The sequence below is a fragment of the Camelina sativa genome, chromosome 15 (genome assembly GCF_030686135.1).
Source record: "Camelina sativa cultivar CO46 ecotype springtype chromosome 15, ASM3068613v1".
NCBI lineage: Eukaryota > Viridiplantae > Streptophyta > Magnoliopsida > Brassicales > Brassicaceae > Camelina > Camelina sativa.
In genome coordinates, this window is record NC_141894.1 from 7,295,980 (window position 1) to 7,319,144 (window position 23,165).

A 23,165-nucleotide genomic window follows, 5' to 3' on the forward strand; every position below is an offset into this window, starting at 1 on the left:
ACATTTCCAAACAACGAAATTATCTGAATTGGCTAATCAAATCTTTGTCTACAAAGGCTAATCTTTGTCTGAATTGGTGTGCCTCCAAGCCGTTCGTAACATTATCTGAATTGGCTAATCAAATTTTTGTCTACAAACCTTTGATATCTAAATAAATAAACTGTTGGGAGGAGAACTCTATAATGATAATAATAATCTTGAAAAAAACCGTCTCGTAAACACTAGAATTAATGGAAGAAACTGCTGAGTCACCTTTCACCTACTATGAATAAGTAAGAACATACATCACCTACAATCTCAGAGCTCTCCTCTGTATAATAATGACTTGGGAGGCTACATGATGCGAGCTTTTGGTGAACAAACTCAGCCTCACCTCGGTTGTTGATCTGACCCGGGTGCTGAGGAGACACTTGGTCCTGCACCATTTTCTGGCGGTGGGGACATTCCCCACTTCCCCTCTGGACCTGGTGGTTCGATCACGTGGACCCCACCATCAGTTAGTCCAACTGCAAATTGGTTTGGTTCAGACGGATGAGCTGCGACTGTTGCTGGATATACTCTCGAGCTGTTCAAAAAAGAACAGATGTTACTGATATTGAATTGGTCTTAACACTAGGAAATGTTGAAATATAGCAGAGGATTCTTACCTAGGGTTTGAAGGCAAATATGAACTGGGACCAATGCGGCACTTCAGTTGCAATGTTGTTGCCGTCAAGATACTCACACTTCCATCATCAAAGGCTGCGTAGATTGACTGGCTATCACATGAGTATACAGCATCTGTGACTGAACCACTTGACTCCTTCGGAATCCACTGCATTAAGAGGAAAAGAAACATATCAGGCCGTTGAATGACATAAACAATACATGGATGTAATGCACTATGAGACATTTTAGCAGCAGACCTGCTTCATGTTCTCTAACTTAGGAGCCTCATATATGGCTAACTGGCTGGCATGGACAACAAGCACATGTGTCTGGTCGTGATGGAACTGAACGCGTGTATGAGCAAGTGGGTTTGGCGAATGCCCGCTTGGAATTTGAATCTGTTTGCTAGCTTGCTTTTCCCATCCATCCATGCTCCATACACATAGCTACACAGATAAAAACCGTTTATTTTAGGAAACTGATAACACCGCAGATGAAAGAAGTGGCAGCGGGAATATATTACAACCAATGCAGCATATAAGCATACCTGAGAATCAGCACCAGAGGAAACAAGAACATTTAGAACGTTTGAGAATGCTAAACCAGTCACTCTCTTCTGATGACCTTTCAATTTACTTTTAACCTGCATGATTCATTACCATCCAAAAGCTGTTTTAAATATTTGTTTCCATGAAAAACTTTTTAGTCTTTTTAACACTTTCAGTTGAATTAGGATACCTCATCGACTCTGACGTTATAGATTTGAATAGACGAGTCATCCATTCCGATAGCAATAATATTATTGTCTTGAGGATGGAAGGCAAGGGAAGTCGCTGCTGGAGGTGGCGCCATGAACGTTGTCATCGTCTGCAAAGAAAACAAAAAATAAAATAAGTGAGCAAACACAAAGCTTAAAGCCAAACAGAGGAACAAACGTCAGTTGGACATGGAGGGACCTTAAAAGTCATCATGTTGAACAAGGAAATTTTTCCTCCTGAGGCTGACATGACATAAGAATCATTTTTTGAGAGCGCAAAGCATGGAACTACATCTTCTTTGTTTCCCTCGCGTGTGTCATTTGTCATTAGTACTCCACTAGATGGCTGCCAGAGCTGGGGTGGGACATTGCTGTTTGCCTAAACAAGAAAAAAAAACATAACAAGCTGTAAGTATTGAATTCCAAAATCGACACTAGATGTTGTATCAAAATGGCAATGATGTACCTTTCCCAAAAGATTTCGCTCACTCTTTTGCCATTTCCATAATTTATGTGCAGCGTTTTCTGCTAATGCCAGAATAGAACCTCCAGAATTTGTGTATATTAACTTAACAACCTGCATTAAGAAACAAAATGACATCATGACCAAGATAAGAAGAGAGTGTCCAAACAAAGGGCTCCAAAAATAAGATCTATTCAAAGGAAAATTAAGTTTAGATATCCAAAGAATTTAAAATGACTTAGAATCGCATATATAATATAAGGGAGTTGTTTTAGCTCTTATGGGAGGGGAGAGATTGGCATATACTAATTCTTGTAAGGAAAGGACTGGAACACATCCTAGTTGGAACGAAACAATAACATGTTTGAAAATAGATTAGATACATACTCTTGCTGGTAGCAGGCTGTCAGGAAGCCGCAGAGTACGAAGCTGGGATCGTTCGCTGATCTCTGTCAGCTTCCAAGTCTTTGATTTCTCTGCTTCATCAGGGATTCTTGGTTTGACATCTGGCATACTGCGATTATCTCCATTCTAAAACCAAAAAATTGTGAATGAACTTAGCAGGATTTCGGTTTAAGTGTCAGAGTTATCTTTTGAGGTGTTTGCATGAACTTAACAGTTCTGCTTTGATCTCTGTCAACTTCACTAAAGAAACTAAGTGGACATTTTAAATGGTCAACATTCTCCAATGGGATAATATGAAAATATCTAACGAACAAAGTATCTTAAAAGGTTTTACAGGTGGGATTACCAATCCAGTAACAGATGCCACTGGTCCACTTCTTTCAGCCATTGATAGACTCATTCCAGTGCTTGAACTTGGAGTGCCAAATGTGCCACCAATAGGCCCCTAAAAACAAAAATCATGCATTCAGATCAGATTTTATTTATTTATTTCTGCGATTGCGCCCAGACAGAGCAGAAAAGTAAGATATGATGACAAGTGTTTACCTTTGCGACTGAGCCAGGAGTAGCTCTAGAGCTGTCAAGGCCACGGTTTCCCATGGAGTGCAAAATCCTGGAACCTTCAGCATTCGCTAGTATCTTAATTCCATTATCAGTAGTTGAGACAGCCAGCAGAGTTCCTTCTTTATTGATCCTTAAGCAAGGGGAAGACTATTGATATGAAGTTAGCAACCAATTCATTAATGGTCAATTAAACAACAGCAATTGAGATAGAAATAGATCATTACCGGCAACCCCCCTTCTGCAGTCGTTGTACTCAAAAGTTCAACACTATCCATATCCCAAAATTTGACTTGGAACTCATCACCAGCTACCAAAAACTTATTCTTCATGGTATCGAACTGGACAACCCCCACAGACCGTTTCCCTAGTCCAAGATAAGTCCGCTTCACAGCTCCTTCACTTTCATTCCATTCAACAATGAATGATTCCCCCTCCTTACTAGTACCACAAGAGAATAATCTACAACAAACGAGAAGATATAAATATACGAACAAAGGGATGGATACGTAAAGAACATAATATTACAGTGGGAATCATTTACCTAGTCCCATCAGCACAATATGCCATTGCCGTGCATGATCGACCGGGGGCATCATAATCCACTCTAGAACCCAAGTTGTCATATAACCAAGCCTTTATTTTCCCATCAACAGCAGTTGAGAATATGAACTGCAAGAAAAAAAACAAAAAAAAAAAAAGATAAAATCCCCATTATAACGATCTCAATGGTCAAAATAACCTATCAGCTTGCACGCAGTCTAAAAATGTAGAGCACGAAACAAAAAATTGCTCACATCACTATACAGAACACGAAAACAAGTATCAAGCTTAAACATTGAAGAAAGATTGTGCTGCAGATGCTTCTATTAGCATCTGTAATGTATCTGTCTCTTTGTAAAAAATGGAAATTAGGAATTCTGGTTGAGCAGAGAACACCAAATAGACACTTGGGAAATGTACTTCATCTCATGGAATGCCTTAGAATAGAGAGCAAGAGACACTTTATGCATTCTACACTACCTGAATATTCTCTTTCTGGTGTGGGCACACTGAGTAAACAGGTGCCTCATGACCTTCAAAGGTGTGCAATTTATTTCCGGTGACAGCATCCCAGACCTGTATAGAAAGCATTTAAATACTAGAAGCAAGATGGTCTCATTATATAAATGTAAGAAATTACGCGAAGATGCAAACCTTGATTGTCTTGTCTTCTCCACAAGTCACAACACATAATTGCTGGTTTGGTTGGGAGAAAGCAAGATCGTTGACATTACCAGCATGAGCATCAATCTATAATGGTAACAAAAAGCAAACATCAGCGTGTTGGGAACTCTAAAAGATCCAAGAATCGTGAACGGTGATAAACATATATCCAAAGATCCAAGAATGCTGCTCGGTGATGATAACAAACAGGACCCAAAATAAATAAAAACTATATTATCAGAATCCAGGGAACTATAAATTCTTCCAGTGAACAGATTCCCTGCCTATATCCACATATAACATTATCACAAAAAACATAAGAGGATTGATAATAACCTACTAGGAAAAGAGACAGAAGTTGGTGCAACCTCACAATCATATATAAAGTCATGAGTAAGAGACAAACCTCTAGATGATTCCGTAAATCATCGCCACCATGATATGAATATATATGCACAATATGCTTTGAATATGCAACACCTGAAATAGGAAGTAGACAGTACACCACTTGATTTACCATAAAATTTATACGACGACGAGTCCTAAACCCAGGAGGGACACAAATACTTGACTAAACAATACGAACACAAGATCATAGAATGGCTTACCCAAAAGACCTCCATCAGGACTCCAAACAACTCGGTTTACTGCTGCAGTATACTCGCTAGCAAGTGAAGCCTTATGCACAAGAATAAAATCAGACAACGGGTCAGCAAAAGGAAAAGATGTCCTTGATATAGTACATGGCAATAGTGAACGCTTTTATGAGTTATCAGATAACTAACTAACTATTAACCTTGATTTGTTCCTCACTAGAAAGAGAAGAAAATCCTCTGTAGTTTTGACTAACTAACAACAAATATTCGACTTGATTTCTCCTTTAACTATTACATTAGATAAATAAAAAGAGGAACTATACCTGAAGATTCACAGTGCAAGCAGCAAGATCCCAAACTTTAAAGCTTCTAGAAACAAGCTTCTCCCTGCTACCCACCTCCCATATTGCGATATCACCAAGATTGGTGCCAACTAGGAAACAAATGTAAATAGAAGATAATGTTAGTAGATTGTACTGAGAAGGTATAATTTTTTGCTGCCTTGATCCAAGTTTTGCAGGATTCTATAATATAAGATAGAATAAATCAGAAGAGTGCGTGCTTCAGATGAGAAAACCAACCAAGGAGCATAGTTTGCTGTACTGGATGAAAATCCATACTCTTAATGGCAGAACCCTGACTCAAAATCCTGCTAACATTTTTGGGTAAGTCATCAGTAGAATAAGTTGCATGCGCATGGCTTTGCCCTGGATATGTGACTGGCAAGACATTGACTGGAAGATTATTAACCTGCAAAATGTTCAAAGAAAACTGTGACTTCTAAAATATTAAGAAGAGAACTTAAGCCGAAAAACAAATAAGCAGCCATTATTACCCCATCTGAAATACCAAAAGGTCTGGGTCTCTTCAACACACTTTCAGAATCTGCCGTCTGATAATCCATTGATAGGCTATTAGTTGGAGGAGTCCTGGGACGCTTTAACATAGACACTGCAAGGAGTAAATGATAAATATAGATTATGATAAGATATCTAATTGACAAACATACACAAATAGATCTCTACATTATGGACTACAAAAAATGCCAGTAAATAGTGACATAAGAGAACACTTCAGGTTATCTCACATTAAATCAAATATTTTGCTACTCTATCTGTAACCCAAAAACAAGAGTATTTTAAGTTTAACCAAAACGCCACATATGAGCATGTTTCCATCTCTTGACCACTACAATTCTGGGAAATGTGATACAGTAAGTATTTTTTTTATCACTTCATGCAGTTCAGGCAATCCAAGATGCCCAAATAATCACCCAACCAATGGTGATCTAAACAAGGGATGGTACCTTACATAACCACATAGCTAATACTTCGGTAAACTAAATCTAAAACTAGTTGGGACAGCATTACCAGCACTGTTGGGGGCACCTAAGCCGATAGGGCCAGCAGAAACAGTAGGGTGTGGTCCCGATGGATTAGGCATCCATCCTGCAAGAGATGTTGTGAGAGGAGCTGGTGTTGGCTGAAATGGCTGTACCAAGAGCATATAGACTATAAAGTTAAATTCATGTGCTAAAAACTAATCCAAATTCCAACAATAGATTTAATCTTAGAACAACTTACACCGTGAGCACCTAATGGTGGGAAGCCTCCAACTTTAGGGACTGAACCCATTAAATGGTTAGTTGTTGGGGAAGGAGTGTGTGCACCATTTGGATGCCCACACGTGTGGTCAACAAAGAGTGTTTTTATATCCGGGTTAGGTCTGGGATTCTTGCAAAGCTGATGCTGCCAGTTCAAACTACGATTTAGCAGAAGCAACATTCAGTTAGTTGTTGTACCAAAAGAAAAGCAGAAGAGAAGCAAAAAAAAAATTAAAAAAAAAAAACAGATTGTACCTTTGATTTATTAAGGTTCTCAATCTTGAATTCTTCAAACTGGGAAATTGAAGTTTTTCTCGGAAGAGAGGATTTGCTTCAATGAGTTTTTTAAGTTCCCCAAGCATAATACCTCTTGCGGATTTAGTATCTCCATACTTGGAAAGCTGCTCATTTTCCCTTGAACAATGCAAGAAAAATGGATTATTAATAATAAAACATCAACATCACAAGAGTACTCGAGTGATCAACAAAACCAACGAGAAGCAGTAAACAAACAAATTCATTCTGATTTCCCTCTACCATACTTAAATTGAGAAATAACAGAACATAAATACAAGGGAAAAGAAAGTACCTGAAGTTGGTTAAGGTTAGAAGCATAGTAATCTCCTTAAAAAGCTCTTCGTTGAAAGTAGAGAACACTTTTAACTCCTTAACAAGAATTTCAACCGCCTTGGCATGGTCTTTCCTGCAGAAAACAAAAGAAAGAAGAAACAGAACATATCAACATTGTGTGTACCCTCAAAGCCCAATTCTCTCCTCAGTTTGGCACTTATATATAGATAGATAACGCAAAGCAAAGAAAAGAAAACATACTTGTCAAGAGCTTCAAGGTACTTCTGCTTGCGAATCTCGAAAAAAATCTTCATGGAGTATCGATTATCATCAACTTTAGTGAAACCAGAAAGGTACTTCTCGACATCGTCCCATTCACCAGCAGTTACACTGTCTTCAAAGTACCTCATGTTGAAGAAAAAACCAGACTCCTTCTCCAACCTAGTAGTCGATAAAAACACACACACACAATAACACAAACCTCAGCAAAATCCAAAAAAAAAAAAAAAACAAATAATTTCAGAGAACAAAAAAAATCACAACTTGACAAAACGCATTGAACTAATAATAATAATGGTGTGATTAAATACAAAAATTCACAATTCGGTTAACACTAGAGAGTAACTAAACTCTAATCCCGACAATTAAAAACAAAGCAGGACCACAATTAAAACCAAATTAAAGAAAAAAAAAGTATCAGGATAAAAGAAAAAAACCTGTGAACAGTGTCTTTGAATTTCTCTTCGTCGAGAAATTGAAGTATCAAAAAGACGAGTTCTCTGCTGAGCGACGACATACTAATCTTCTTCTTCCTCTTCTTCTTTTACTACTAGAGACTCGAAAAGTAACAGATCGATCACAATACAACTCATGAAACACTCATCAATAACGAGAATTAGGGTTTTTTTTTTTTCAATTATAAACACATCCTTCTCCTCACACCCATTATTAAAGAACAGATCTAAGAAAAAGAAAAAAACAAAACGAAATCGATCGAAACGAATCCCTATCTCCAGGTGGCACGAGATGCGCACGTGTGAGAATATACCAGAGAAGAGAGAGGCTCCCGAGGAGAAGGATTAAAAAGAAAAAGTTTTTATTTATTATACCTGGTGGGTTTGGTTGGTTGGTTGAATTTGACTTTGAACAAAGAGAGAGAGAGAAGCAGAGAGAGAGCGAAGAAGAAGAAGACGACTTTGGAGAAGAAGAAGAAGAGAGAGAGAGAGAGAGAGACGTGGGGAGAGGATGATGGCTATTTATGCCGATTCTTTCTGATGTTGTCTCGTTTTCGGAGTTTCCTTTTTTTTTTTTTGGATTTATTTTGTTTTTTCTTTCCATTTATTTATTATTATTATTATGACTATTTATTTTTTAATTGTGTGGTCGTTGGGCGTCTATATTTGCAAATTAATTATTTACTTTAATAGAAGCGTGTATTTTGTAGATAGAGGAATTTAATTATAAACTCCCCAAAAAAAAAAAAAAAAAAAAAAAAAAGCTTAAAAGAAAAAAAAATGTTAATCTACTTCGCACCCCACCCCATAGTTTTATTTTTTGAATGACGTGTAATTTATGTTGTTGCGAGTCTAGTACATCACTGCTGTCTAATTTTAATGCTTTCTCGTTAGCTTTCGACGTTGTATGTAATGTGTAGCTTAATTACTACTAATATCTCTTTTTTTTTTTTTTTCTTGCTTTCAAATTCAAAGCATTACATTAAAGTAGAGAGAATCTGATAAATTGGTTTGTTTCTCTTTCTGTGTATAAGAATTTAGTGCCATAATTGTCTTACTACTATCCATTTACGACGTCCATCCCACTAACCCCCTCTGTAATAGTATTAATTTAATGTTAAAAAAAGGATTTTATATTTTTGAACTGCAGAAAAATATCAGTAAATCAGTATATATTAACTGTTAACTTCCTTTTATTTTGTTTTTATTTACAAAAAGAAGAAAGAAAAAAAAAGTTAAAGGCCATAAATGGACACTGCTTTTAAATTGAGTTTTTGGATTTAATTTTTAGTTTTTAGATTTTAGTTTTAGATTTTGGTATTAGTTTTTTAAATGAAAAATCTCAAAAAAAAAGGTTTTTGGTTTTTGAGAAAAATTAACGTAAAAAATCAAAAACTAGATTTCCTAAATTATAGAACAATTGAAAATCTAGAATCGTGAATGGAAGACTATAACAAAATAGTTTCCCTAAATTTTAGGAAAACCAAAATTTTAAAATCTTGATTGGTATAAAAATGAGATTTTGAAAAACAAAAACCAAAATCTTTCTCAAAATCTACAAAACATTCAAGGCCAAAGGGTTTTTGGATTATTTACTTTATAGAAAATATAAACCATATGTGGTAGGTAACAAAATACATGAATGTAAAAACGTGTATTCTTCTATTTTTTTTTTTTTTTTTGGTGAATTGTATTCTTCTATTTTTGTTTTAGTAATAATCCCCACAAGAAAAGTGGAATTTTATTCCCGACCTAAGACGGTTTTGAATGCAATTCCATAAATAGATTAAAAAGCTACTCTTTTTTTTTTTAAGGATAATTGTGTAAAACGTGTTAATATTATCAGCCACACCAAATTAACAAAATTAGTAAATTACATTACAAGAAGAAAGTACAATTATTATTACACATGAAATAGACTGGCCCAATTGAGATCAAGTCTAGCTTGTTGGAAATAAGACTGGCCCAATTAAGATTAAGGCTTCAAATCTCGTCCCAATTATCATGACTTCCCTTAAACAAATCACTTTGACAATGAGTCAATGACAACTACAAAACTATCCATCATTGCAATTAATTTAGCAAAGGATCCCTTAAGCCCATGTTAGAGTGAAGCAATCACTCACCTCAAAATAGAATTTTTAATTTGAGTACAAACATTCCATTTTTTCTGATCGCTGATTATTTTACCAATTTATTACTAAACATTATGTTATTTATATCACTTTAATTCAAATTTCTGTAACCAGAGAGCTAGGCAGATTTTTATCTTTATTCTTTAATATTAAAAAACGATCGTCGAATCTTTGAAGTCTTTCTTTTGTTTTGGACAATTCTTCTGTTTCGTTTGTTTGATATTTGAAACATCGAATAAAAAATTGTCTGTATGAGTTGTCATCACACATCATCAGCCGACCCTCAACAATGACAAACAACAACTTCAATTATATCAAAATACACTCGACCATTTTTTTATAAAAAGAAGTAATAAGAACTTATAATATACACTTTTTCAACGTTCAAAATGTTAATTTAGTGTAGTGCCTATACCTTTTCACAACAGATTTCAAAATGTTAATTCTTGTTTTATCATTAAAAGAAGAAATTAATTCTCTTAATTTGGTTTAAAATTTATTATTTTTTAATGATATTTCGTATCTGCATTATTTTTTGCTTATTATATTCTGCGAGGAAAAAAGAGTGAAAGCGTGCAAAATACTAAAAAAGACCAAAATTAATAAGTCTATTACTATTTCTCTCTCTCTCTCTCTGTTCATCAATCTCACATCGACACGAAAATAGAGCTACTCAGACTTGTTCTATTTTGCTGTTACCTTCTCCAGGCAAAAAAAAAAAGCGTTACTTTTTTTGTTTCTCCGTACGGCGAAGAATCTAAACACAGAGCCAGCTGCTTAATTATTTCTGTTTGGGTTTGTTCAAAGATGCAACTTTTTAATAGCTGTTGTGGAAAAGGATTTGATGGGTATTGTAATCTTTGATTCATTGACTCGAAATATCTGATTTTTTTTCTCTTTCTTGGGTTGATGTCTTTATTGGTTATATCGATTTATGCTGATTAGGGTTTATGATTCCAATATCGATTTTGGATGTTTGAATTTTTTTTGGAGCTTATTTTGAATGTTAAGTTTGTTCCTTTTTCTTTATCTTCATCACTATATATATGACCTGATTGATCTTGAGCGTTTTATTAGGGTAGTTTTATTCATTTCAAAGCTGATATGATTGATTCAACTGTTCTGCATTTGGTAGTTTTGTTTGTTTGGTTCTAAATGAATTGATGAATGATCTTTAAAAAAGGGTTTTTGAGGATACTAAGTTTGGTGTTTGATGTCACAATCACACAGGAAGAAGAAGGAAAAGACAGAGCCATCTTGGAGGATATTTTCATTGAAGGAACTTCATGCGGCCACTAACAGTTTCAATTACGATAACAAACTCGGTGAAGGTCGATTTGGTAGTGTGTATTGGGGTCAGCTTTGGGATGGATCACAAGTAACTAAACATTTTTTTCTCTTCTTTTTATCTAAGGACTTGCTTCTTGTTAAAAACTTTGGTCTTGTGATGTTGATAATTTTGTGTCATCCTTGCAGATTGCTGTCAAGAGATTGAAGGCATGGAGTAACAGAGAGGAGATTGATTTTGCTGTGGAAGTTGAGATTCTTGCTCGTATTCGTCATAAGAATCTGTTGAGTGTTCGTGGCTACTGTGCTGAAGGACAAGAACGTCTTCTTGTATATGAGTACATGCCGAATTTAAGCTTGGTTTCACATCTTCATGGTCAGCATTCAGCTGAATGTCTTCTAGATTGGACCAAGCGGATGAAGATTGCTATAAGCTCTGCTCAGGCCATTGCGTAAGTCTCAAAATCTAGAACAAGTTATGTTAAGGTTGATATGTCAATAAGTTTCTGAGTGACACTTTCTGTCTTTTGCTCAGGTACCTACACCACAACGCAACCCCACAGATAATCCATGGAGATGTGAGAGCTAGCAATGTGTTGTTAGATTCTGAATTCGAAGCTCGAGTTACAGATTTTGGATATGGTAAGTTGATGCCAGATGATACTGGAGATGGAGCTACCAAAGCCAAAAGTAGTAATGGGTATATCTCACCAGAATGTGTTGCATCAGGAAAAGAATCAGAAGCAAGCGATGTGTACAGTTTCGGCATCCTTTTGCTAGTACTTGTTAGTGGCAAGAGACCTCTTGAAAGGCTGAACGCAACAACAACGCGGGGTATAACCGAGTGGGTTTTACCACTTGTCTACGAAAGAAAGTTTGTAGAAATCGTTGACCAGAGGCTGAGTGAGGAACATGTGGAAGAGAAGCTGAAGAAAGTAGTATTGGTGGGGCTTATGTGTGCTCAGACAGAGCCAGAGAAAAGACCAACAATGTCTCAAGTGGTGGAGATGCTTATGAATGAATCAAAGGAGAAAATGTCTGAACTTGAAGACAATCCTCTCTTCAAGAATCCATTTAGCAGCAACGAAAACGATAGCGAGCAGGCTGCAGAGGAAAGCTCAGATGTCACCTCATAAAAGAAGGATCATCAACAACAATAGGAATGGCTAGGCACAGATATTCATTTGCTCGGATTATTCTTTCACAAGCTTCTGTTCATATTTGCTAGTTTTTCTGCATCACTGGATCATTATCCAGAGGTCTTGCTTATTATTTTGGTGTGTTTCTTGGTTCATACCATTGATTTGATCACTGATATTGGAGTTTGTAAGGTGTGGTATTGGGCACATAAAAAGGAAAATTGTGATACTTTTGGTGTTCTTCAAAGATTGAATCTTTTAGTTTGGATTATACTGAAACTTTCTCACCACTAACAGTTATCTTTTTTCACAATGAGCTGAAATAGATTTACACATTAATCACAATCAGTTCTGTTTCTTGGAGGAAGAAGATGACAGAATCAAAAGGATAACAGAGATTACAACAGGAGCAATGATAATGAAGAGGGCTTGAGTGAGATTAGGTCTTGTGATCTGAGGGAACAAGACACATCCGTATTTGATTATAGCTGCGCCTGCCACTGAACCAACTCCGAGCTTCAACAAATAGTTTAAGTCCTCCTGTAGACAGAGGACTTATATGTAAATTTAAATTATTTGAGTCCAAAACTTGAATGACGTTTTCGATCAAATCCAAAACATAGGGGCTAATTTATAATTTTGACAATTCTTTGAGCCCTCCCATACAAAACAAATAAAGCTCCAATAGAACTGACCTGAACCCCTTGACCGTTATCCGCTTGTTCCGACCGGTCATCGGAAGCCGTAACGCGAAATGACCGTTTTGTCCCTGAACCGGTTGAAGGATTTCGAGAAATGGTCGCGAATTTGATACTATTCATGGTCTTCTTCTTCGTGGGTTCTAAGCTCCGGTGAACAGAGCTCGAACGAAGAAGCGTCGGAACTCCAATCGCCATACCGGGGACGAAGACTGAAGCTGACATCTCTCTCTCTCTCTAAATCAGTCGTTTTAAAGTGGTCTCACACACAGTCTTGTGAATGGCGTGAACAGAGGATAAGAGAGACACGACGCCTACCTAATAAAAAAAAAACACATCTCACGTTTTGCGTCGGTTCTTGAAACTTTATAATCGCGTCTTAAACGCAAACGCTCTCCCACATTCCACGTTTGCGTTTTCATTCACTTTCAATACGAAATAGAGAGATTTCGAGCGTATTTGTACAAGATTTTTTATACACAATTTAAATTGGGATTTGGACAAAAAAGTATAGGAGCTCTCATGATCCATAATGCTATTTAGATTTCACGTTGAGAATGTTCCAAGAATTCCTTGAGATATCATTGCAGACAAGTTCTTTCCACTTGTTAATATACACAAGAAAGTTGGATCATTGAAGTTACCGACTAACCCTGACAAGGTCTATGTAGATTTGATCGACCTCAGCGTCTCCAGGAACTAATGGCCTTTGCCTGATCATCTCGGCAAATATGTATCCCACAGACCAAATATGAACCGAGTGTAGAGCAATGATGAGTCCTAGGAGTCCCTCTAGTCCACCTAGAAGGATCAATATGCATAATATGAAAAGATGTTCCTCACCCAGCGCCTCTGGTCAAATGAAAATATTTAAGACTACTATTCTCGTCTATCACTTAAAAAATTAATTAGTAGTCTTAAATATTTTCATTAGATTCTTCTAATCTTTAAATTTGTTTCCTTCCTTTTTCTTTTCTAGTAATATTTGTTGTTAGTTCACAAGTTTTTGTTACCTTGTTTCTATCTTAGTTTTTTCTCTCGGTTCCTTCAAACTACAACCTCTATAAATTAATAATGTTTGGATCAAGACATTTTATTAATTTATAGTGATATTAATTTATCTATAAATTAATAATAATTATTTTATAGTGTAAATTAATAATTATTAATTTATAGAAATATTTTTAATTGTTTAAAATTTTTAAAATTATGAATTGAGATAATTTTTGCAAAATAAAATTAAACTTTCCGATGTTGTAAATTTTATGGTTTAGGAATTGAACTTATAATATTTAGAAAACATTATTGAAAATAATTACAAATACTATAAACAAATTGACTTATACACATGATATACATAAATTCAAATTTATGAATAATAATATTTGTTCTCCTATTTTAATAATCTGTCAAATTATCAAATTACAAATGATGCATTTCTAAAAACTAAAAACTTTAAAATTTAACTATTTTTATGATATGTTATAAAATATTTTAGAGATATTATTATTGTTTGAAAATATAACATTACAATTATTATATCAGTATATATATATATATATATATATAAATTTACATGATTATTAATTTATGATATTATTGGGACCATATTTTACATGGAGATTTCAAAAAAATTATTATCTTATTATCTTATCGAATTTTGTTAATTTTTACACTGATCCGATTTGGGACCAACAAAATTTATTAATTTATAGAGTATTAATTTATAGAGGTTTTACTATAATACAAACTTCTCGGTAGAAAAAAAATGAAGAAAAAATTAGTAGAATTGTAGTTTTTCGAAAAAAATAATGCTACTTTGTTACTTTGTTCCACAACAATATAAAATTTTTAAAAGGCAATTAATATTGTATTGTTTAATTTTGATGACACAACACCGTTTGATAAAGCGACAAAGCGACATCGTTTAGATATTGAAGTTTCTAGATTATCTATAAGGAACTTGGACAAATCTAGGTTGATCTAGGTCATGAATGGTTATTAGTTTTTAGATGGTTTTTAAATTAATACTTTATTGTTTAATTTTGATGACACAACACCTTTTGATAAAGCGACAATGTTTTAAACGACATCGTTTAGATATTGAAGTTTCTAGATTATCTATAAGGAACTTGGACAAATCTAGGTCATGCATGGTTATTAGTTTTTAGATGGTTTTTAGTTTAGATTTTAGATTTTGGATTTTGGTTTTTGATTTTTTTTTTCAGATTTTGCTATTCATTTTAAAATTAATAAATAAAAAATTTAAAAGTCAAAAATAAAACATACTCATGTTAATTTTTTTTTTCAAATAAACCACCCAAAACTAGTTTCCCTATATTTAAGGGAATCTATTTTTAAAAAAATCTTAATAATCCTCACGGAAGGCTAAGGTCAACAAATCACTCCACCAGATATCAACACCACCAAAAGCAATTGGAGAAGGAATCGGCGTCACCGAGCTCAAGTTCTTCACGCAACGATCGATGCTCATGTTTCTTATGGATTGGCTCTTGGCTCGGTGAACCAGAATTGAAGAATCTTCTTCAATCGTATCAAACTCTTGTTATTCCGATTGCGTTTTTTTTTTTTTTTTTCTGTTTTCCCGATTTGGATTTGGGTAGAATCTGAGTTGAGTCGTTTGTTTCTTTCTTTTTCTTCGTTCTCTCTCTCTCGAATGATCTAGAAACTTCGGAACGATGTCGCGTAATGATAAATCGTGTAACGATGTCGTTCGGTCATATGATGTCGTTTTAATAAAGAACAAGTAACAAATTTAGGGACAATTGGGTGAATAATAATATTTTAAGATGCAAGATTGCAAAATGCCTTTCAAATTCAATAACCTACCTTTATAGCAATTCTACAAATAAAATTAAATCTGTTAAATCAACATCCCTTATTGGTTTATATATATATAAAAAAATTGGAGATTGTTTCTTCAACTCTGTCCTTATAACATTTTTTTTTTAAAAATGTATTTTCTGAATGAAAAAAATAGTAAGCTAAGAACATGAAAAAAAAAAAAATTGTAAACTTAACAAAATGAAAAAGGAAAATATGTTAACCAGACAAAAAAAAAGAAAAAAAAAGAAATGGAAAATACTTTAAGATTAGAATCTAATTCAAATATTTAAGACTAATCTTAAGAGATTTAATATGATACTCTAGAATATGTCATATCTCGAAATTATGAATGTATTGTTATGGGCCTTATGGCTTAATCTAGAGGCTCCACCTCCTCTCTTGTATATATTCTCGTCTATCACTTGAAGATTACAAATCATAAGCTCAGAAGGATTTGGGGTTTAAAACTTTTTTCATATAATATAATATATCACATACGCCATGGCATGCAAAGTTTTTCAGAAACTACTAAACTAAATTAATTAATTAAAGATGACATCGTTGAGAGAAAGAAAGAGAGCTTTGAGATGCATACAAAGGAGACAAGTCAAAGGAAAACTAAACGATTGTGATCCTTGTGAAACAAGCTTCATCGATGATTCACCTGAGAGCTTACTGTTGCTAGAGATTTTCTCAAGGCTACGTAACCCTAGAGACGTCATTTTTTGCAAAAGCGTGAGCAAGAGGTGGAATTCTGTGCTATCTTCTTCTTTTCATTATAACAAGACCTTCGCTTTGATACTCAACACACAACACCCAACACACAACACCCAACACACAACACCCAACACACAACACACAAGACCTGTGCTACAAACGACACCTGCTTAGACGGTTGGAAAGGATTCAATTTAAACAACTATATTGAGTTTAATCATTCTCCTGTTTGTGTTCTAGCCTCCTACAAAGACGTCTTGCTATGCATGAAATATCATAAATCACGTCGTAAGCAACGATCACAATACTACATTGTGAATCCTGTGACAATGCAATGGACCCGTCTTCCTGAAACTCACATGTTCTGCTCAGTATTTCCTATCGGGTTAACAGGGAATGGCTCGACGGGCAGGTACTATGTTGTCATACTATTAGCGCCTACACCTTCTACGCTTAATCTTCAAGTCTTGGATTCTAATCGCGGAAAATGGAACTCCTATACTATCGAGCATCCGCCTTGGTCACAGTCCGGATGGTGGCCGACGAATTGCCAGGCCTTGAACTTTAACAAAGCTCTACATTGGTTAGCCCACGACGGACCTATTGTAGCTTATAACCCTAAATATAAGCAACAATGCATCATCATCCATCGTTGCCAAGAGATGCGCCATGCTTCTTATGGTGATGATGCGGTCGTTTCAGAGACATTAACCGTCTCCATGGGCCATCTACGCATCATTCAGCTCGTTTGTTATCCCTTTCCACGTGAGTTACTAAAACCTATAACATTGAAATTATAAATCTAGCTAGCAACTATTGATGATTCTTAATTATTTTCTCTCTTTGTGTTTTCTAGATGATCATCACCATGTTTCTATTTGGACACTCGTGGATTACAAACAGTCCCTGTGGAAACAAGAGCACGACTCTGTCTATTTCAGAGACATGGTTTCTGGTATTCCCTGGATACAAGACTATATGCGGGAATATAATCTAAAGACAACTAAGCAACATGATATGTCTTTCGTCATGTCAATTTTCATAAGAGAGCAGCCTCCAGAAACTAGAGAGCGGATCATTTTTCCACATCCTTTACTTTGCCATCCAACCAATCCTCTTCTCGTTTACCTGTATTTACCTGAACGTATCGTTTCTCTTGATGTCGCAACAAAAAGGCTGCGGTTAGTGACAAAAGACATCAAAAGAGGCATGCGTACTATATTTGGCCGATACGAATTAGGATATGACATGGTGATACCAATGGTTCTTCACTTAGATCCATCATTGGTCTTGGAACATGAGGGTGTGCTGCTGCCACGTCGTAAGAGAGGAAGAAGAAGAATATAACGTCAAACTTTTTAGCATGATACTCTATACGAATGTTGTTTTCTTTTTAGCCTGCTTAATACAATACTCCTTACAACACATTTGTAAGATAAAACCAGTCCTTAGACGAAATGTCAAGATATATTTCAGAGCAATTGATTAAGCATAATTTGAACGGATGCAAAACGATTTCGTGACTATAAAGGATCATAGCATTTAACCGAGATAACACGAGAGAATCATCTTAGCACTGCTCTACAAGAAAGAAGCTTATTTGTTTGGTAAACTCGAGGAACAAAAATTTCTACTACAAATTTTACATATACAAAGATAAAGTGTATAACAAATAGGAGGAATTCATAAGTTTATTACAATATATGTTATAACAATATGAAACCATGTGTACTCAAGAAAAACCTGACAAAATATAACAATATATGTCAGCATAGTTTCAAGAAAAACCTGACAAAATCATTTCTCAAGGATCTTGCTCATAACACTTCTTGCTAGATCAATACTTCCTTCTTGCTCTTCTACTTCCTCTTCTATTCCGGCTTCTCTAACTGAGAGTTCACGTGCGGACAAAGAGCAACGAACAACAGAGTTAACCTGCTTCCTTAATCTGGCATTATCAATCAGCACCTCCGTCAGCATCTTCCTTACCACATCGTCTGTTCCACGATGCCCTCCCGATGTAAGCCTCAGCTTTTCCACTTCCTCTGAGAGAAGCTGGGTCTGTTTTCGAGAGAACATTAACTTTTTGTGTCTCAAACAGGCATAAACTCAGTATAAAAAAAAAGAAGCATTTGGTTAAACAAACCTCAGCAATTAGAAGACCTATTCGGTTATCAGATGTTGCTAGTAGCTCGATGGCTTCAGATGGAGATGATGAGTCCATTATTAACTTACTCTCCTCCTCAATGTGGAACTTGACACTGCACTCTTGAAGCCGATTTTGTAGAACATCATACTCATGCAGCAACTTCTTGTCTGCGGTTTTTGCAGTTTCTTCTCTATCCTTCTCCCGTTGAACAATTCTCTGAACACATTGCACAAGATTTAAGCGTTAAAACCGCCAGATGTTCCAATTGTTAGAAGAAGATTTTACTTGAATAAATCTCCTGCAAAGAGCATTTTTACCTCCATCTCCAGTTTTTCTTTCATTGTGCGGCTAAGCTCTTGTCTCAATTCTGATTGAGTGGTTCGGAGAGACTTGACCTCTTTGACGAGTACTTTCAGCTCTGCTTTCGATTTCACTTCCAGCTCTTCGTGTTCTATGTGAAAATTCTCAAATTCTTCTCTTAGATCAGTGATCTGCTGCAGCAGCATCTGATTTTCTTGAACAAGTGACTGATTTGCAGTCTCAGTATGTGCTTTCTCGTCCTATAAGCCAAGTATAAAGAAAGATATCTATAATCGAATGCAAATGGAAGTTACATTAAAAGAAACTGAGAGAAACACAAACCTTTATAGAGTTCAAAAATGATTCCATATCCATGCATTGCTTGCGGAGTTCCTCCATATCCCACTGAATTTGAGTAAACCTTTCCGTTTCATCTAGAACTGTTCTCTCCATGCCTTGCTTGCAGCTCTCTCGAGTTGTTTCAAGTTCAACCTCTAAATCTTTAACCTACAAGACCAAGCCCGAACAGGCAAAGCAAATTCTTCATCCATTCAAAGATTAAAAGACAAAGAGGAGTAAAAAAAACATGTGATAGTTGTGCATACCTTTGTTGATAAAAATTGTCGAACAGCCAGCTCCTGATTCAGCCTGGAGATAAGATCTTCCGTGTCAGCTTTTGCTGTTTCAAGTCTCTGCTTTAACATATCAATAACCCTCTTTAACTTATGTCTCTCCTCAGAGTGAAAGACAATAGCCGGATTCTTCTGAGTCTCAGTATTTACACCAACCGCACTATACATGTTTCCATGAACTTCATCCTGAGTATCGATAGAGCCTTGGTTAACTAAATCAGGTTCCCCAGGAGGTAAAATGCTTTCAATGGTCTTTTCTTGAAACTTTCTGTCACTTCCATCCAACCTCTGAATTCCAACTCGACTAGAAATGCCTCCTCCAGTTACAGTACCAGTTTCTGAAGCTCCATTAGTACTAGAAAGACATTCGATATTTTCCCGGAACGAACTTTTATCAAGAAGTCCGTATCCTGTGATTAATTCATGCCAATCAGTCACATCATCTTCAGAAGTTGAATTCCTCGAGACAAGATTTTTGAGACTAGCTTTGTCATGCTTCATCGTTGAGGCATCAGATGTCTCATCAGCAGAATCATTGCCATGATCCACGATAACTGATGAACTACCAGGAACATCAGAGCTGGTAGCAGGAAGAAGTGACGGGATGTCCCCAGAGGTAACTTCAGTTTCTTGACATTCATCACTAAAATCTGAAGAGTGAAGAGTAGGAAGCATATTAATACATACTACATAGGTTTTCAGACAACATTACATAATCAAATTCTTCACACGTTGTACAAACAAGAGAAAAAACAAAAGGAAAAGAAGAGCACATACAAGACCTGACAGCAGCTTCAAGCTCAAGGAATGTTGCGATCAGAGCGCTTCTGGATATATCAATATCTGACAAAAGTCTATTCATCCAATCTTCCAGAGAGCACCTCCTCTGCAATTGACTAAACATTTTGAGAATTATTTTGCTGTTACCAATCTTAAGAGTTGAGAGAATCGATATCTACCTCTTCCAAAAGAGTCTGGTTTTTTACCCTCAGAATCTTCTTTGGTGGTGCCTGGGGTAATCTTTTCTTCACAAACTCCTTTTTAATCTGAAAACACCAAAGCCCAATTGCAATGTCTGAGTATCATATCCAAAGCAACTCATAGTTGTTCGTAGTTACATAAATAAACAAATGAAATACGTAAAGCCAGAGAACTAAAGAAAAGGGTATTGAGTAAAGAAAGTACTCACTGACGAATATAGTTCCAAGAAATCATTGAATCTTCTAAGTATACGCCTAACAGAAGTGATTCCCTCAGGAGATTGTATCCCCACTTGCACTCTATAAAACTGATAAAGGACAGAAGTAAAAAAGCTTAATTAAAGACCATGAAATGTATAAATTAGCTAGAATGACTATAACAAAAGAATCAGCTATGTGTAATACACACACCACGGCGGGTTCTGAAACGCTTGATTTAGGAAAGCCAATCCAAGAAGGGATAGTGACACAGTAACTCCAACCAGTTTGAGGATGGTGTGGCCAAACCGTGTCCCGTCCTTCCTAGGAGGAGAGGGAAAACTATACAATTAGAAAAGGAATCCAAAGCCTACTCTGTTCTACGTACAAGAGTAAACCGTATCACTTAATCTACGATGAAGTCATGAACATTGAAGCAGAGAAAATGAATTTTACCCAAAGACGAGGAGGAGCACTCCAATCCATCCCCAGAGGTAACGGAGACATCCCGTCGTGGCGATGCGGCGGAGATACCATAGAATCGGTATCAGCTTCTCGTCGTCCATTAGCTCCGTCGTGAATGGTATTACGGCGATAATCGTCGTCGTCTCCTTGGAAGAAAGGGCCAGGCGAGAGGAAGTGGCGGCGAGAGAGCTGCTCGGCGAAGGGACCGGAGACGTCGTAATTGAAATCGAGAAGAGAAAGATCGTGAGCGTAAAGATTCATTAGTATTACTCTCTCTCTCTCTCTTTGATTCTTCTTCTCTCTTTCTCGACCGATCTCTCTTTCTTCTTACAGCAACCGAGTCTTAAAAACGGAGCGTTTTGGTATAAACGATTGTTCTCGTCGTGTGGTTGACTGGGTTGACAAACCTGGGCTACGCCACTCGAGTTCGAACCTCCAGAAGTCCAGATGAAATAAACCTGGACGGATCATATGATTACGATGGATGGATGACACACAAGATGAAATAATTTTTTTTTTTTTTCTCTTTCCATTATTTTCACTATTCACTAATACGAGAGGTGATTTACCCTATCTTCTGCCGCTTTGGTTTTTGCATAATAAATCAATCTGGATGTTGATTTTGTTTGGTATATTTTTAAAATGTTCTATATAATTAGTTAAACTTGTAGAGAGATCTTTGGATATAACTTATAAATTAGATATCTTAACATTTTTGAAATACATTTTTTTTTTTTTTGCTATCTTTACAAATCTGTCAAAATTAAAATATATAACCTAAGTTAATAATTTGTATCTTCGTTAATTATATTATTATTTTTATATATGGTCATTTATCAATATGCTAATATTTCTAATTTCTATCATTAGCTATATATATGGTAATTAACAGATATTCTAATATTCATCAAGACTTAAATCATTTAATCCAAAATTATAATTTAAAACCAAATTTATTTAAAATCAAACTTAAACAATATATATTAAAATTTAATATTAAATAATAAATATTCTAATATTCATCAAAATTCTTCCTTCACATTATTCCCGCCAAATCTAAAAACTGAACTGATCTAAACAAATAAAATAAACTTGCAAAGATAAACAACTCGATAAAATCATTACCTACTTTTCTTTAGCATCGTTAAAGCTACCGGAGCATCAATATCATTCTCATCTAGATCTGTAATTAAATAACTCAGTGGCAATTGCTTGTAGGATAAAAGAACCATTTTCTCTAAATAAAAAAAAAGTATTCTATTAGTACCACTAAACTGCAAACTGGTTAATGCTTTTAAGACTAATGTTAATTGATGTATTTATATAAAAAATTAAATGGTTTTAAGACTTATGTTAATTGATGATTTTTTTTTTTTTTGCAAAAAGTGTAAAAACCTATGAGTATTCTTTAATAATATATAATTTGATTACTTAAATAATATGAACAAGAATGGTACAATATTAATCTGTTGCTTTGTTATATTCTCTCTATTAATATCATATCAAAATATATTGTATAGGAGGATTACTTAAACTTTTATTCCAAAAACTGCATCTCCACATGTGTTAATACTTAATATTAATCTGTTGCTTGAGGCTCAACCTTTATCATTTGTATTATTGTATCGGATAACTTGCTAAGCATGATTAATTAAATTTTAAATAATTGTGAATATTGCAACTTAAAGGTTTTCATGATATTGACGTTGATTTCCTATATTGTAGTAACTCACCATACAATAACAAGATTGAATTGTAGTTAGTATTTAATAATTTTTTTTCTAGATTAGATAATATAATAATTAGATTATTTACGATTTAATTTTCAAACAAAAAAAAATTGTCCCCAAGTTACTGAAATTTTGAAATCGGATATAATCATTATGTATTTCAAATAAAATATTTTTATGCCTATGGACATCATTGAATTAATAATATCAAAATCCAAATTTTACAGACCAATTATTTAATTATAAAAGTATTTTTTAGGAAACTATTTATTTGAAAAAAAAGGAAACTATTTATTTGAAACTAACAACTGAATATTTCATAACTTTCGGTTATATAATTTAATT

The 23,165-nt window shown here is 35.1% G+C and overlaps 6 protein-coding genes across 8 annotated transcripts; 3 read left to right on the forward strand and 3 right to left on the reverse strand.

The window, feature by feature from the left end:
* Nucleotides 1–79: 79 nt before the first annotated feature.
* Nucleotides 80–8,147, reverse strand: WSIP2 (WUS-interacting protein 2). Of its 2 annotated transcripts, none has more exons than XM_087487495.1 (26): nt 7,919–8,147; nt 7,526–7,638; nt 7,071–7,250; nt 6,829–6,942; nt 6,495–6,653; nt 6,220–6,397; nt 6,007–6,127; nt 5,472–5,587; nt 5,218–5,386; nt 4,960–5,069; nt 4,649–4,718; nt 4,447–4,520; nt 4,032–4,127; nt 3,858–3,953; nt 3,379–3,506; nt 3,062–3,296; nt 2,820–2,984; nt 2,620–2,718; nt 2,256–2,399; nt 1,872–1,982; nt 1,605–1,784; nt 1,387–1,515; nt 1,196–1,291; nt 906–1,094; nt 648–814; nt 80–565 (listed from the first exon to the last, which is right to left on the reverse strand). In XM_087487495.1, the coding sequence occupies exons 2-26, from the start codon at nt 7,603–7,605 to the stop codon at nt 370–372; spliced, it is 3,402 nt and encodes a 1,133-aa protein (XP_087343621.1). In that variant the 5' UTR covers nt 7,606–7,638; nt 7,919–8,147; the 3' UTR covers nt 80–369. The 2 variants fall into 2 exon arrangements, with proteins under 2 accessions (XP_087343621.1, XP_087343622.1); XM_087487496.1 differs by having other exon boundaries at nt 7,526–7,635; nt 7,919–8,099.
* Nucleotides 8,148–10,243: 2,096 nt separating this feature from the next.
* On the forward strand, nt 10,244–12,375 carry LOC104745907 (Protein kinase superfamily protein). Its single transcript, XM_010467281.3, has 4 exons — nt 10,244–10,526; nt 10,909–11,056; nt 11,155–11,417; nt 11,501–12,375. The coding sequence occupies exons 1-4, from the start codon at nt 10,486–10,488 to the stop codon at nt 12,099–12,101; spliced, it is 1,053 nt and encodes a 350-aa protein (XP_010465583.1). The 5' UTR covers nt 10,244–10,485; the 3' UTR covers nt 12,102–12,375.
* A 9-nt stretch (nt 12,376–12,384) lies between these two features.
* On the reverse strand, nt 12,385–13,664 carry LOC104745906 (uncharacterized). Its single transcript, XM_010467280.3, has 2 exons — nt 12,800–13,664; nt 12,385–12,644 (listed from the first exon to the last, which is right to left on the reverse strand). The coding sequence occupies exons 1-2, from the start codon at nt 13,025–13,027 to the stop codon at nt 12,450–12,452; spliced, it is 423 nt and encodes a 140-aa protein (XP_010465582.1). The 5' UTR covers nt 13,028–13,664; the 3' UTR covers nt 12,385–12,449.
* Nucleotides 13,665–16,201: 2,537 nt separating this feature from the next.
* Nucleotides 16,202–16,334, forward strand: LOC109129249 (uncharacterized). The gene is given in 2 exon segments (XM_019237079.1): nt 16,202–16,296; nt 16,298–16,334. Coding segments are annotated over 2 exon segments (132 nt in total).
* Nucleotides 16,335–16,695: 361 nt separating this feature from the next.
* On the forward strand, nt 16,696–17,757 carry LOC104748218 (uncharacterized). Its single transcript, XM_010469893.2, has 2 exons — nt 16,696–17,131; nt 17,223–17,757. Exons 1-2 carry the CDS (start codon nt 16,696–16,698, stop codon nt 17,711–17,713), a joined length of 927 nt encoding a protein of 308 aa, XP_010468195.1. The 3' UTR covers nt 17,714–17,757.
* A 208-nt stretch (nt 17,758–17,965) lies between these two features.
* LOC104745908 (PX domain-containing protein EREX) lies at nt 17,966–21,662 on the reverse strand. Of its 2 annotated transcripts, none has more exons than XM_010467283.3 (10): nt 21,082–21,662; nt 20,839–20,949; nt 20,637–20,735; nt 20,407–20,493; nt 20,225–20,333; nt 19,421–20,097; nt 19,158–19,322; nt 18,833–19,075; nt 18,513–18,731; nt 17,966–18,427 (listed from the first exon to the last, which is right to left on the reverse strand). In XM_010467283.3, the coding sequence occupies exons 1-10, from the start codon at nt 21,349–21,351 to the stop codon at nt 18,164–18,166; spliced, it is 2,244 nt and encodes a 747-aa protein (XP_010465585.2). In that variant the 5' UTR covers nt 21,352–21,662; the 3' UTR covers nt 17,966–18,163. The 2 variants fall into 2 exon arrangements, with proteins under 2 accessions (XP_010465585.2, XP_087344725.1); XM_087488599.1 differs by having other exon boundaries at nt 20,225–20,343.
* Between the last annotated feature and the right edge of the window lie 1,503 nt (nt 21,663–23,165).